Source organism: Berghia stephanieae, chromosome 14 (genome assembly GCF_034508935.2).
Source record: "Berghia stephanieae isolate SIO BIC M18660-M18661 chromosome 14, UCSD_Bste_1.3, whole genome shotgun sequence".
Lineage (NCBI taxonomy): Eukaryota > Metazoa > Mollusca > Gastropoda > Nudibranchia > Aeolidiidae > Berghia > Berghia stephanieae.
Genome location: NC_088373.1, coordinates 6816135 through 6831134, shown reverse-complemented (window position 1 = coordinate 6831134; position 15000 = coordinate 6816135). Strand labels below are relative to the sequence as shown.

Sequence of the window (15000 nt, the reverse complement as noted above, 5' to 3'; positions counted from 1 at the left end):
GAGAGAGAGAGAGAGAGAGAGAGAGAGAGAAATTAGATGACGTATTGATATCAAAACTATATATATATATCTCAAGAATAAGGTAGGGAGAAGGGGGGAGTGGGGGGGTCATTGAAGAATACTAGACAGCAATAGTGTTATTAGTGGTCCCCTACCTCCGCTGTTATGATATTGAAAAAAAAAAGGAGAGAGAGAGAAAGAGAGTGGGGGAATGGGAGTGGAAGGATGCGCGCACACACACACACACACACACACACACATTTACCTATATTTTTTTTAGGCAATGATATAAACTTAATAATAAGCACCATTAGAAATCAATAAAACAGTCAAGATAACAAATTCATCATAAATTTTCCATAAAAAAATGATTTTTTTTCCTCCTCTTTCCTAAATCTAGAAAACGACTGGCTGTTGCATTTGTGATATCAGCCGTGTTACTGATTGGTTTAGTGGTTGCCATCTATGCCGTTGCTACCAACTCCGGCAGTTCCAAGAGCGAAAGTCATGCTAGAGTCTTCAAGGGGGCCGCAGTAGCAGCGGACACTGCCTTGTGTTCTGATGTTGGGAAGTGAGTTTTTTTTATCATCATCATCATCATTGCCTTTTTCACCCTGGGTCAGGGTATAGCCCACAGACAAACAGTTTCCATCCTTCTCTATCCTGAGCTAACTTTTTAATCTCATTCCATGTCTTACCACTTCTCTGCATATCATCCTCTTTCACAACGCAATTCAAAGCTGCTTGTTTGGCGAAGACGTCATCGGGTCAGCAGAGTCCTTTCGGCTTTGTCTGTTGTCCTTCATAAATTCTGTCATTCCAGAAACTCTTCGGTCGCCCGTAATGAATTTCTGTTTTGTCAATTTTTTTTAAAATGAGAGAAAAGAATGCATTATCGAATCTTTGTTATTTGTGCGACTATGTGGTCTAGTGGTATGACACTTGCTTTCGGATTGGAAGGTCCTGGGTTCGAGCGAGCATCACTTTCTCTCACCTTACGCAGGTGTAAATGAGTACCTGGCCATTAACAGCTTTGTTTGTTTCTGTCGGAAAAAAATTATAATTTTGCCTTACAGGTGTCATGTCTCGTTCTAGATGTTACGTGTTGCTGTTGGTCAGGGACCCCCTGTAAAGCGCTTTGAGCATGTTTAGTGGAAACGGCGCTATATAAAAGTTCTTTTTTTTTTATTATGTCAACTGTTATAATGTAGAGAACGGGTTGAAAGATGAGATTTTAAATATTCAATGGTGGGCTGGAGAGGTTAATTTAAAAAAAAACGTACTCGCTTTTATATTGCGCAATATCCACTAAACATGCTCCCATCGCTGTATATAGGGTCCCTGACCAACAGCAACACTTAACTTGTAGAACGAGACATAATGCCTGTTAGGCGAGAATACAATTTTTTTTCCGACAGAGACAATGCTGTTAAGGGCATGTACTCATTTTACACCCGAGTACGGTGAGAGAATGTGAGTAAAGAGTCTTTTCTAAGGAGTCAACTATGCACCGAGTGAGGCTCGAACCCAGGAAAGCGAGTGTCATACCACAGGACCATATAGCCGGTTAAAAATAACCTTTCTTTCTTTATTTCTTTCTGTCTTCTATCGTTCTTAGCAATTCAATATCTACCCTATTTTTCAAATGATGAAGTTTTGATTTAAATTATTGAATGTCATTTGTGACCCTTCGCCTCAAAACGGTATTAAGTCTGGATGGTTAGGATGTTGAAAATTGAATTTATAGCCAGAAATATCAGACATGTTGAGTTTATATGTTTTATTGAGGAGAATGGATACCATATTCTAGGGTGCTGATGCCAACAATTTATATTTTTGACCAGTTTAACATTAAATTCGGCTTTTAAGCATTTGGTTCGTTCCGACATAATACCGTTTTGAGACGATGGGTCACATTTATCATATACAGTCCAAGCTATTTTATTGGCACGGCTCAAATCGTCCCAATTAAGCAGCGGACATGAAATTTGTCCAATTTTCATATTTATCATAGTCCACATAGTAATCAGGGAGACGTGTTTGACGTCTAATTTGGGTTACTTCAACGGTCACTTGACTGCTAATTTGATCTAATGATGAGAGACAAATCAAACTGCACAAGACAATTAACGAATATGCCACTCATAAATTTCACTGTTTCGTCTAAGCCAAAATTGATCACATTTACATGATGGGTCGTAAAAGTATGAAAAAGTAAAACGTGAAAGCCATTATGTGCGTTATGTAGACACCTTATAACAATTACATAAGTAAGCAATGGATTAAGAATGCATTGTCTACACATTCATCTCATTGATACAAACAAACCATTTGGGGGTGACAACCTTGAACAAACAAAGTCGAAAGCCACCACTCATTACCCATCGCACCATTGGTCAATTGACCCATGACCATGTGTGCGTAACGATGGCATTCGATGACACTGCCAAAGAATACAGGTAAATTCTATTGTTCACATCTCTGTAATGACTATGATACACTGTTTGACCACACACCTGATAGGATGTCGCGATAGACACTTAACTGCTGGGTGGGGTTCCTGACCTCCCATGGTGGGCAAGGAGGTACTTACTGTGTCTTCTATCCCCCTATATCTGTTTTCCAACTTGCTTTCTGTCTTTGTCTTGGAATGAGATTGTTTTGTCCTGGCCCTGGCTGGATACCCGGCTTAGAGGGAAACAGTCAAATGTATAGTTATTGTTTTGGGAGATGATATTTTTTTCCTTGTAAATCATCTCTCTGTTTTGTATTATTGTTATATTTGTTGTTTTGAATTTATAATGTAAGCATTTGAGTGTATTCCTCTTTGTATGGACCTATGTTCGTTTCTGGATGAGACTTTTAGGTGATCTCAAACTAAGTATATTGATGGTATGCTCTTGGAATCTACACCAATTCCCTATTTGTTCCCAGTTCCCCTATGTCTTACCTTTTCTTGGGTGCTTTAATTGTAATTCTAGAACTTTTTACTATCCCACATTCTCCCTTTTTCTTGGCGCTGATATGACCTATATGTGTTGCAAGCGCTGTAAAACCCTTAAAAACAAACAACCAACACTAACAGGGGATACTGGCAAAGTCTATTGTTCACACATCTGTAATGACTATGACACACACTTTGACCACTCACCTGACTGGATGTCGTGATAGACACTAACAGGGGAGGGATACTGGTAAAGTCTATTGTTCACACATCTGTAATGACTATGACACACACTTTGACCACTCACCTGACTGGATGTCGTGATAGACACTAACAGGGGAGGGATACTGGTAAAGTCTATTGTTCACACATCTGTAATGACTATGACACACACTTTGACCACTCACCTGACTGGATGTCGTGATAGACACTAACAGGGGAGGGATACTGGTAAAGTCTATTGTTCACACATCTGTAATGACTATGACACACACTTTGACCACTCACCTGACTGGATGTCGTGATAGACACTAACAGGGGAGGGATACTGGTAAAGTCTATTGTTCACACATCTGTAATGACTATGACACACACTTTGACCACTCACCTGACTGGATGTCGTGATAGACACTAACAGGGGAGGGATACTGGTAAAGTCTATTGTTCACACATCTGTAATGACTATGACACACACTTTGACAACTCACCTGATTGGATGTCGTGATAGACACTAACAGGGGAGGGATACTGGTAAAGTCTATTGTTCACACATCTGTAATGACTATGACACACACTTTGACCACTCACCTGACTGGATGTCGTGATAGACACTAACAGGGGAGGGATAATGGTAAAGTCTATTGTTCACACATCTGTAATGACTATGACACACACTTTGACCACTCACCTGACTGGATGTCGTGATAGACACTAACAGGGGAGGGATACTGGTAAAGTCTATTGTTCACACATCTGTAATGACTATGACACACACTTTGACCACTCACCTGACTGGATGTCATGATAGACACTAACAGGGGAGGGATAATGGTAAAGTCTATTGTTCACACATCTGTAATGACTATGACACACACTTTGACCACTCACCTGACTGGATGTCGTGATAGACACTAACAGGGGAGGGATACTGGTAAAGTCTATTTTTCTCACTATGAAGACTTTCTGCTTTAGCTCTGCTTGAGTTTCTTGTTACTGTCGGAGGGTAGATTAATTGAGTTATTGCATCTTGGCCTAAATTTCATCATGTTTCAATGTAGCATTTGATGTAATGTAAGTACATACAATGTTATTCTTGTTCTAACAGAGATACATTACTCAAGGGAGGAAATGCTGTGGATGCTGCCATCGCCACCATGTTATGCTCTGGTCTCGGATGCCCCCAATCCATGGGCATTGGAGGGGGGTTCTTTATGACGATTTATAACAGGTACTCTGATGCTTGTAGCTACTGATTTTGTTGTTGTTATGGTGATATCATCCTTTGTAAAGCACCTCCCCCCTCCCTTTTATTTTTTTTTTGCAAGATGGATCTTTTGATGGATTTTGTCAAAAGCTTTGTTAAAGTCCAATGATGTTGCGTCTGTCTGGCCTTTATCAATTCTAGGTCTGAAAAGATCTCAACACAAGTCCTAAATCTGGGTGGGGTTCCTGGCCTCCCATAGTGGGCATGGAAGTACATACTGTGTATTCTATCCCCCTATATCTGTTTTCCAACATGCTGTCTGTCTTTGTCTTGGAATGAGATTACTTGGTTTTGTCCTGGCCCTGGCCCTAGCCGGAAAACCCTAGCTGGGAGGGAAACAGTCAAATGTATTGTTAAGAGTTTTGGGAGATGATAATTTTTGTCTTGTAAATCATCTCTCTGTTATGCACCGTGTTATGTTTTATTTACATATTATATATGATTTGTAAACATTTGAGTGTATTCCTCTTAGTTGGGACCTGTGCTTGTGTCTGGATGAGAATTAGGCGATCTCAAACTAAGGACTTTGATAGTGTGCTCTTGGAATCTATATCTGCTTCCTATTTAAACAAATTCCCCTTTGTCTTACCTTTTCTTTTGTGCTTTAATTGTAATTCTAGAACTTTTTAACTATCCCATTTTCTTCCTTTTTACTGGCGCTGATATGACCTTAATGTGTTGCAAGCGGCGTAAAACCCTTAAAATCAAACAAAACAAACCAAGTCCTAAATATTTTTCAAACAGCTTCCATTGTTGTGTTCCATTGTCTTCTCATGGACTTTTATTATATCATTTTTGACATTGTCACCTTTTTGTTTTTTAAAAAAGAACAACAGGGGAGGCCACCACAATTGATGCTCGTGAAGTAGCTCCAATCAATGCCAAGGAAGACATGTTTGTGGCCCACCCTGAGAACTCTTCTGTTGGTAAGACATTCACTGAAATCCTTTCAGCGCTCTTGTTCGATTTCATATGTAAATGTTGCTGCTTGAAGCTCGAAGAAATAAATAACAATGTAGAATTGAATGTAAGCTTCAATTTGATATACGAAAACAGATGAAATGGACGTTTCGGGTTTCCCGTTAATCAACAAGACAGGATGAATGAAACGCTACAGACGAATGAGATAATAATATGGTAGTGGCGTTAAGACCTTAACAACACCACTACTACATTATCTCATTTGTCTGTAGCGTTTCATTCATCCTGTTTTGTTGATAAAGGGGAAACCCAAAACGTCCATTTTATCTGTTTTCATATATTAAATTGAAGCCTACATTCAATTTCACATTGTTATTTATTGTTTAATTTCAAAATGACAACAGCCATAATAGCCCTAGCCTAACTTAATATTTAGCAATGTCATTAACCCTTTATAGACTGGGTAGTTTGAGTTAAATCTTACCTTACTTGATACCTTAGCGTTTTCACTAAGAGAGTAGTAACAGAGATGCAACTTGGGCTACAGCTACTTACGCTTCATTGTGCATTTAATAATAATAATAACTTGAGCGCAATATCCACTAAACATGCTCAAAGCGCTTTACAAGGGGTCCCTAGCCAACAGCAATACTTAAACTGTAGAATGAGACATGACGCCTGTTAGGCAATATTACAAATTTTTTTTTTTGGACAGAGACAATGCTGTTAACAGCCAGGTTCTCATTTTACACCTGACTACAGTGAGAGAAAGTGAGTAAAGAGCCTTTTCCAAGGACTCAACTATGCACCGAGTGAGGCTTGAACCCAGGACCTTCGAGTGTCATACTACAAGACAACATAGCCACACAATTAATAGAGATTTGAGGAATATGCATTATCACCTCTCCAACAGTAAAAACAAATGAAAACAAAAAAATAAATAAATAGATAAATAAAACATTATATAAAAAAAAAAGAAATTTCCCAAGAATACTTAATATTTTTCTTTTTCTTGATCTTAAGTTAGTTTAATTGACATGTCATGAAATGGCTGTAGCTCACTTGAGTAACAATTTGATTATGTGGATCATCATAGAAAATGTATCTTCTCTGACTTGTTTGTAATATTTCTGACAAAATGTTCATTTCTTACCTTTACTCTCAGGCGGTCTTAGTATAGGAGTGATGGGCGAAGTCAAAGGTTACTGGCATGCCCATAGCAAGTACGGCAGTCTGCCTTGGAAAGAGCTATTCCAGCCTGCAATCAAGATGGCTTCCGAGGGATTTCCTGTTCCTGGCTCTTTGGCCAAAGCCTTGGCAGAAACTGACGGGGATTTGGACTTGGAAGACTTTGGGTACAATTTGTGATTTGATTTGTTCCTTCTGTTTGAATGTAAATGTTACTGCTCGAATCTCGAAGAAATAAATAACAATGTGAAATTGAATAATGTGGTCTAGTGGTATGACACTTGCTTTTGAATTGGAAGGTCCTGGGTTCGAGCCTTGCTTGACGCATAGTTGATTCCTTGGAGAAGACTCTTTACTCACATTCTCTCACCATACTCAGTTGTAAAATGAGTACCTAGTCGTTAACAGTGTTATCTCTTTCCGAAAAAATTGTAATAGCGCCTAACAGGCGTCATGTCCTGTCCTAATTGTTAAATGTTGCTGTTGGCCTTGTAAAGCACTTTGAGCACGTTAAAGAAAGCTCAATTTATTTTAATTTATAAAGCTTCAATTTAATATACGAAAACAGATAAAATGGATGTTTTGGGTTTCCTCTTTATCAACAAAACAGGATGAATGAAACACAACAGATGAATGAGATAATGTGGTCGTGGTGTTAAGATGAATAAACCATCTTTATTCATCTTAACAACGCCACTACCAGGTTATCTCATTCGTCTGTAGTGTTTCTTTCATCCTGTTTTGTTAATAAAGGGGAAACCTGAAACGTCCATTTTATCTGTTTTCATATATTAAATTGAATTTTACATTCAATTTCACATTGTTATTTATTTCTGTTTGAGGAAAACTGTTGTTCCAATTGCAATGATAGGGTCAAATATATAAAAGTGATGATAAGAATGAGTGGAAAAAAAGAATGTAGTTTAGGATCTCGAAATAACTTAAGAACAAAATGATTAAACACAAACGATAGTAATTTAATGAAACTTGAATGACAATCAAAGAGAAAAGTTTGATCAGAGGTCTAAGCTTGTTGTTGTTATCAGTTCATGAGGAAGACTCCACTCGCTCCGTCCAAAGCTCCATTCGTCTTTTCGCTCCCTACAGTATCAATAAAGACGAGAGATGGTGGATTGAAAAGGTTCGGACATGGAAAGAGACGAGAGAGGGAGTGTGTGGGAAGGAAAGTATTGGACTTACAATTAGCGGGAAAGAGGAAAAAGGTTTGCCCAAAGACTAAATGGTTGGATAAGGTAAACGGCGATATGAAAGCACTGGGCCCGGAGAAGGATGATACTCTAAACCGAGATGCTTGGAGATGTGGCATTTATTTTGGCAACCCTGCAAAATAAATTTAAAAAATAAAAAAAATTCCCTTTATTCATCCCCAAGGGGAAATTTGTCTTTAGGGTCTATTCCAAGGGAAAACTGGAATAACCCAGGCGTCAGCCACAAAGCAGCACCGCAAAGTGCGGGATAAGCTGAAAGAGGAAAAAGAAAAAGAAGGAAAAAGAGTAAATGGTTAAAATTAAAGAATGCGTGTCATGATGGTTTAGCTGTGTATCCAGAGCAAATGGACATGGTTTACAAAATCAGACTTTGACTTTGAGCCGAATCAGAAGCAGTCGTTAAAATTAAAATCTCAGTCATTATAAAATAAAACAACATGGATACAAAATAATATAAAAGGAAACACTTGGCTCTGTCTGCGTGTTAGTCTAAAATGATTGTCATGGAAACTCATTTTGTTACTTAATCCAACGGTATTTTCTGTTTAACCGTGTGTTTGTCAATCAAAAGACTGGAGCATTTTACAAATCAGGGGAGACAATGAAGCGTCCAAAATTGGCAAAAACTCTGAGAATGATCTCGGAGAAAGGGCCTGATGCGTTCTATGACGGATCTCTGACTGACGACATAATAGATGATTTGGAAGATGCTGGTTGGTTGTATTTTTTCTTTTTTATTGTTATTATTATTATTATTATTATTATTTATTATTATTATTATTATTATTATTATTATTATTATTATTATTATTATTATTATTATTATTATTATTATTATTATTATTTTTATTATTATTATTATTATTATTATTATTATTATTATTATTATTATTATTATTATTATTATTATTATTATCATTATTATTATTTTTATTATTATTATTATTATTATTATTATTATTATTATTATTATTATTATTATTATTATTATTATTATTATTATTATCATCATCATTTTGTTGCTCAACAATAAAGAACAGATATAGTTTGTGTTTCTCATTGTAAGGTTCACAATTTTCTATATAGTTTTTCTAAGCTAATAAAACAAACATGAAAATGATAATAATCCACGAAATGTGCTCAAAGCGCTTTTACAAGGGGTCCCTGGTCAACAGCAACATTTAACATGTAGGACGGGACATGACGCCTGTTAGGCGATATTACAATTTTTCAAAGACAATGCTGTTAACGACCAGGTACTCATTTTACACCTGAGTACGGTGAGAGAATGTGAGTAAAGAGCCTTTTCCAAGAATTCAACTATGCGCCGAGTGCGAGGCTCGAACCCTGGACCTTCCGATCCGAAAGCGAGTGTCATACCACAAGACCACATAATGATGATTATTTTATATTTTGGTTTGTCATGGTGGGAGTAAAACTGAAATACAAAATACATGAAAATTCAGCTAAAAGGGTTGTTTCTTTGGTTCATCTTTAATTTGCAGCACGTTAATTTAAGATAGTAGATAGTTTTAACAATTGGCAGAACTGGTGGTAATAATCCAATAATTTATAAGTATTCCAATATTCAAGAGCATTTCATGATAAATATAATAGTAATGAATTAAATCTAACAAGGGCCGAAAAAAAAAAGAATTGACCAAAAAATATGAAGACAGAGAAGCAAATAAAAATATAGATTTCAGACCTCAGTCATTAATTCACGAAATTGTTATGAGTACTTATATATAGAATAATGTAAATTTGACCCTTCACCTCATAACGATATAAAGTCAGGATGGTTAAGATGTTGAAAATTGAATTTATAGCCAGAAATATCCGACTTGTGTTGAGTTTTTATGTTTTATTGAGGAGAATGGTTACCATATTTTAGGGTGCTAATGCCAACAATTTATATTTTTTTTGACCAGTTTAACGTTTAATTCGGCTTTTAAGCATATGGTTTGTACATAATACCGTTTTGAGACGATGGGTCACAAATGATGTGCAGTTAGTTGGACATTATGAAAATCATCATCTGATTCCAGTTACTGTTTCGCACCGAAATAGTTGATTTTACAATTTGTACACTATTTGTGTAGCCCTGAAGTATTAAATCAACTCCCTGCTTTAGAAAATAACAACACACAAAATATCTCTGTAAAAAAGGCACATCAAAACATATTGAAACTGGTTGTAAGTGATAAAGAGGGGAAGTGAAATTGCTACTTTACTCCCTCAAAGTGATACCAGGCTGCTAGAATCTGTGGACTGTCAAAAGTAATAAACAAAAATGAATATAACAGCTTCAAAAAAGAACAAAATACCAAACACGGAACGTTTCGGGCTCAAAACCCTGATTCAGTCCGAAACAAAAATCAATAAAGCCATAAATACATTACTAAATTCCAGATAGATGACAGAGATATTTTTTTTAGGTCCCCTCTATAGAAAAATCTTGGAAAGTGACTCTCCGATTTTTAAAAATGTTCAGAGATGATGAAGATTATTATTATTATTATTATTATTATTATTATTATTATTATTATTATTATTATTATTATTATTATTATTATTATTATTATTATTATTATTATTATTATTATTATAAGCAGGTGACCAATAGATATTATCCATTCTTTCTTCCCAGAATCCATCATCACAAAGAAAGACCTAATAAATTATATGGTGTTAGAAAAACCACCTCTAGAGATAACACTATCTGACAACACGCGTGTCATGTCGCTGCCAGCACCCTCTGGGGCTCCCGTCTTGGCCTTCATACTCAACGTGTTGGATGGTGAGTAGTTAGATTTCCATGTGAATGTTGAATGCAAATGGTGCGTGCTGCTCGAAGCTCCTTGAAGAAATAAATAATAACAATGTGAATTTGAATGTAAGCTTCAATTTAATATACAAAAACAGATAAAATGGATGTTTTGGGTTTCCCCTTTATCAGCAAAACAGGATGAATGAAACAATACAGACGAATGAGATAATGTGGTAGTCATTTGTCTGCAATGTTTCATTCATCCTGTTTTGTTGATAAAGGGGAAACCCGAAACATCCGTTTTATCTGTTTTCGCAGATTCAATTGATGCTTACATTCAATTTTACATTGTTATTTATTTCATGTGAATGTTGCAGCTTTGTAGTGCATTGCAGTCAGGGTTTGAGTTTAGGCTATGTGGTCTAGTTGTTTGATACTTGCCTTCAGAATGGAAGGTCATGAGTTTGAGTCCTGCTCTGAGCGGATGCATAGTTTAGTCCTTGGAAAAACCCTTTACTCACACACATTCTCTCATTGTACTTGGGTGTAGAATGAGTACCTAGCCATTAACATAGTTGTCTCTGTCTGACAAAAATTGTAATATTGCCTTCTAACAGACATCATGGATATTATATAGTGCGGCTATATGATCTAGTGGTATGACACTCGCTTTCGGATCGGAAGGTCCTGTGTTCGAGCCTCGCTCGGCGCATAGTTGAGTCCTTGGAGAAGGCTCTGTACACGCATTCTCTCACTGTACTCAGGTGTAAAATGAGTACCTGGCAATATTGACAGCGTTGTCTCTGTCACACAAAAAAATTGTAACATCACCTAACAGGTGTCATGTCCCTTCTTAAATTTTAGAATGTTGCTGTTGGCCAGGGACTCCTTGTAAAGCGCTTTGAGCACATTTAGTGGATATTGCTCTATATAAAAGCTCAAAAAATTATTTTTTTTAAATCAAAATTTGTTGAACGTAATAAGTTTGACGTTGCTATTCCTGCCTTTATACAGATCTGCCACATAGAAATTTAATTGGCATAAAATAATTTTTTTTGTTGGCCAAATTTGGTCAAATTCCGATTTTTTTCTCCACCAGATATGGATTTTCTGTGTGAAATTTTGGAAAAAAAAATGATAAACAATATTGTATTTTTTCTCAGAAATGAGAGTATGATCAAATTGAAGTACACTACATCACTTCAAAAGCATTTTAACTCACTCAATCCTGGAGATTTTTTCTACTTTTCAAAATTGGAAAAAAAAGTATTAAAAATGAGCACTTACATAGAAATTTTTATTCAACTACCATTAACATGTAAAAACTAAAAAACATTAGCTTTGATACCACGCCCATAATATGGCTCAGAAAAATGTAATAAATAGACATGGGGTAAAAGTTATCCGGGTAAACTACGGATGTAGTCGGTGTTAGGGTTGAGTGAGTTAAAGTAATATTTGATATAAGTAAGGGTAAAAACTATGTACTTTGGATGGTACAGATTTTTTCTCCACAAATATGCAGAATGTTCGTTTGTTGCTTGTAGCAGGTTTGCTTTATATTGTCAAATCTCACATGCCAAGATCCTCATTGTTGAGGATATCGTGCGCTCTGTTAGAGTCCATTATTATTATTATTATTATTATTATTATTATTATTATTATTATTATTATTATTATTATTATTATTATTATTATTATTATTATTATTATTATTATTATTATTATTATTATTATATTGTTATAGTCCATTATTATTATTATTATTATTATTATTATTATTATTATTATTATTATTATTATTATTATTATTATTTATTTATTACATATGAAGAATGCCACAGAGATGAAGAAAATATCTGGCATGTTTCTTTATTTGTGTGTATTGAATGTAGTTTTCAAAATCTGCAGGCTACAAGTTGAACCCGAAGGACATTTCCAGTGAAAGGGCGAAGACGTTAACGTACCATCGTGTGGCTGAGACGTTCAAGTTTGCATACGCCTTGAGGAGTAAATTGGGGGATGAAGACTTTTGGGATGTTAAAGAGGTGAAGACGATTGTTACACACCCCATTGCCATTCTCCTTGTCCTTCATGTTATAGTGAAAATGCGATTCAACAGTCTGATGTCACGTCCGCCCAGCAATGAACAGCTTTGTTCTAAACAAAGAAAATCGGTACTTTTTATTCTTCATGCTGGCTAGAACTTTTTCACATGTCATGTGATCAGAATGTATAACAGTAATCAAAGCCTGATCAGATTTATGTTTTTATCCTCTGGATACACTTTTATGCTCGTCGGAGAAGTATTTCATAAGGGCATCCGCCATTGTTCCGATAGTTTAGAATAGTTACTATGCGTTGTTACAACGGAAGTGATGTCACGACTGTTGAAGCCTATTCACACTCAAGTTTTTTGCAGGCAGAGTTAAAGTTGGACTCCAACTTTACATTTTAACTTTTTACCATTTTCATTAAGAGTGCAGTAATAGCAATGTGACTCATCGGCCATTCTTGTACCCAATGTCACAGGGAAACTGATTTGGTCTGCAGTTATAAACAGTTAAGTTAGGGGCTCAGTGGTACCGTCTTTGCTTCCTACCCGAAAGATACCGAGTTCAATCACCCGCCGCTGCGTTGTGTGGCCTTGAGCAAGTCACCTAGCCCTAGCTCACTTTGCGGCGCTGCTCTGCTGCTGACGCCTGAGTTATTCCAGTCTTCCCTTGGAATAGACCCTAATGACAAATTTCCCCTTGGGGATGAATAAAGGGAATTTTTTTTTTTCTTTTTATAAATAAATGTTTGGAAAAAATTATGAGTTGAACAGATTTCAGTCTTACAGATTTTTTTTTTTTTTTTTTTTTTAAAGTTAAGATTTCCTGTTTCAAATGGACAATACAGTAGTAATTAACATAACATAGCATATGGTATAAAAATTAAAATTGATCTTTTATATAGCGCAATATCCTCTTAACATGATCAAAGTGCTTTACAAGGCTTCCCTGACCAACAGCAACACTTAAAATGTAGGATGAGACATGGCGCCTGTTAGGCGATATTACAAATTTTTCGGACAGAGACAGTGCTATTAACGACCAGGTACTCATTTTACACCTGAGTACAGTGAGAGAATGTGAGTAAAGAGCCTTTTCCAAGGACTCAACTATGCGCCAAGCAAGGCTCGACCCCAGGACCTTCTGATTCAATAGCGAGTGTCAGGCCACTAGACCACATAGCGACATGGTATAGGGCTAAAGAGGATGTAATTCTCCAAGACCTTGATAATAATAATGCTAAACATATATTGATGAAAGATAACATTCATGATAAACGTGGTAAATATAATTAATCAACTGAAATGTACCCATGCATGTGTGATGTACAGACATATTATATCTTTAACCGTAACATCACACAAATACACACACATATATACATACATAGACACACATATATACATACATAGACACACACACACTCATGCAACCCTTATGTCTGTTTAAAATATAACCTTGTTGTTCAAGATTTGATTATTAAAATGAAACATTTCCTGTTGACTTTGTCCAAATTAGCTTTGTAATCAATTTTGTCTTTTATCCCTCTGTACACAGCTTGTGTCTAACATGACGTCTAAAAAGTTTGCTGACTACATACGTACACATCTTATCACTGATGACAGGACACACAACACCAGCTATTATGGTAGGTCACGATAACACAACCCGACTGTGTATGGTATATCTTTGTGTTGTTATTGGCTGTTCTTATTCTCTAACATGCATCAATATGTTTATTTTAAGTATAGATAGTATGCGCCTTGCTAAGAAGCTCACAACATTGCCATCCGGAAGTATAACGGACCAACACACAAAACTATGTGTAACCATGATCAGTTTAATACAGTTTAGTGAGAATTACTCAATTATTACTCAAAAAAACAATAACAAAGACCCGAGTGACGCAAACTTCATTCTCTCAATCTATAAGTGTATTTGTATTAGGGGTATGTGTTTGGCACTAATTACCTTAGTTTTTATTAAATCAAAGGACACATTAGGAGGATATGTAAATCCATTTCTAAGGGTGATTAATTGATCTCAAACTAAGTAGTTTGTTGGTGTGTTCTTGGAATATACAACTGTTTCCTATTTGAACCAATTCCCCTTTGTCTTACCTTTTCTTGGGTGCTTTAATTGTAATTCTGAGGCTTATTATTATCCAATTTTCTTCCTTTTTACTGGCGTTGATATGACCTTCATGTGTTGCAAGCGCTGTAAACCCTTAAAAACAATAAAAACAAAGGACACTTTTATGTGATTTCAAACTAAGTACACAGATAGTGTGCTCTTGGAATAACACCAATGAATAGTTCTAAAAAACATAACGAGATAACTTTGAGATCACAATAATGTATGCAGAGATCAGAGTGATTTATTCAGTAACAGGTTAAGGGGATGAAACAAGT

General features: G+C 36.0%; 1 protein-coding gene across 2 annotated transcripts in view; it reads left to right on the top strand.

Moving 5' to 3' along the window:
* LOC144959845 (glutathione hydrolase 1 proenzyme-like) overlaps positions 1-15000 on the top strand; it is a 48242-nt gene that overhangs the window by 22964 nt on the left and 10278 nt on the right. For both annotated transcript variants that reach the window (XM_078892637.1, XM_078892636.1), the window contains 8 exons: positions 401-571; positions 4269-4391; positions 5256-5353; positions 6514-6703; positions 8318-8478; positions 10416-10565; positions 12447-12583; positions 14147-14237. In XM_078892637.1, coding sequence (XP_078748763.1) covers positions 401-571; positions 4269-4391; positions 5256-5353; positions 6514-6703; positions 8318-8478; positions 10416-10565; positions 12447-12583; positions 14147-14237 — 1121 coding nt within the window. The remainder of the gene's footprint in view (positions 1-400; positions 572-4268; positions 4392-5255; positions 5354-6513; positions 6704-8317; positions 8479-10415; positions 10566-12446; positions 12584-14146; positions 14238-15000) is intronic.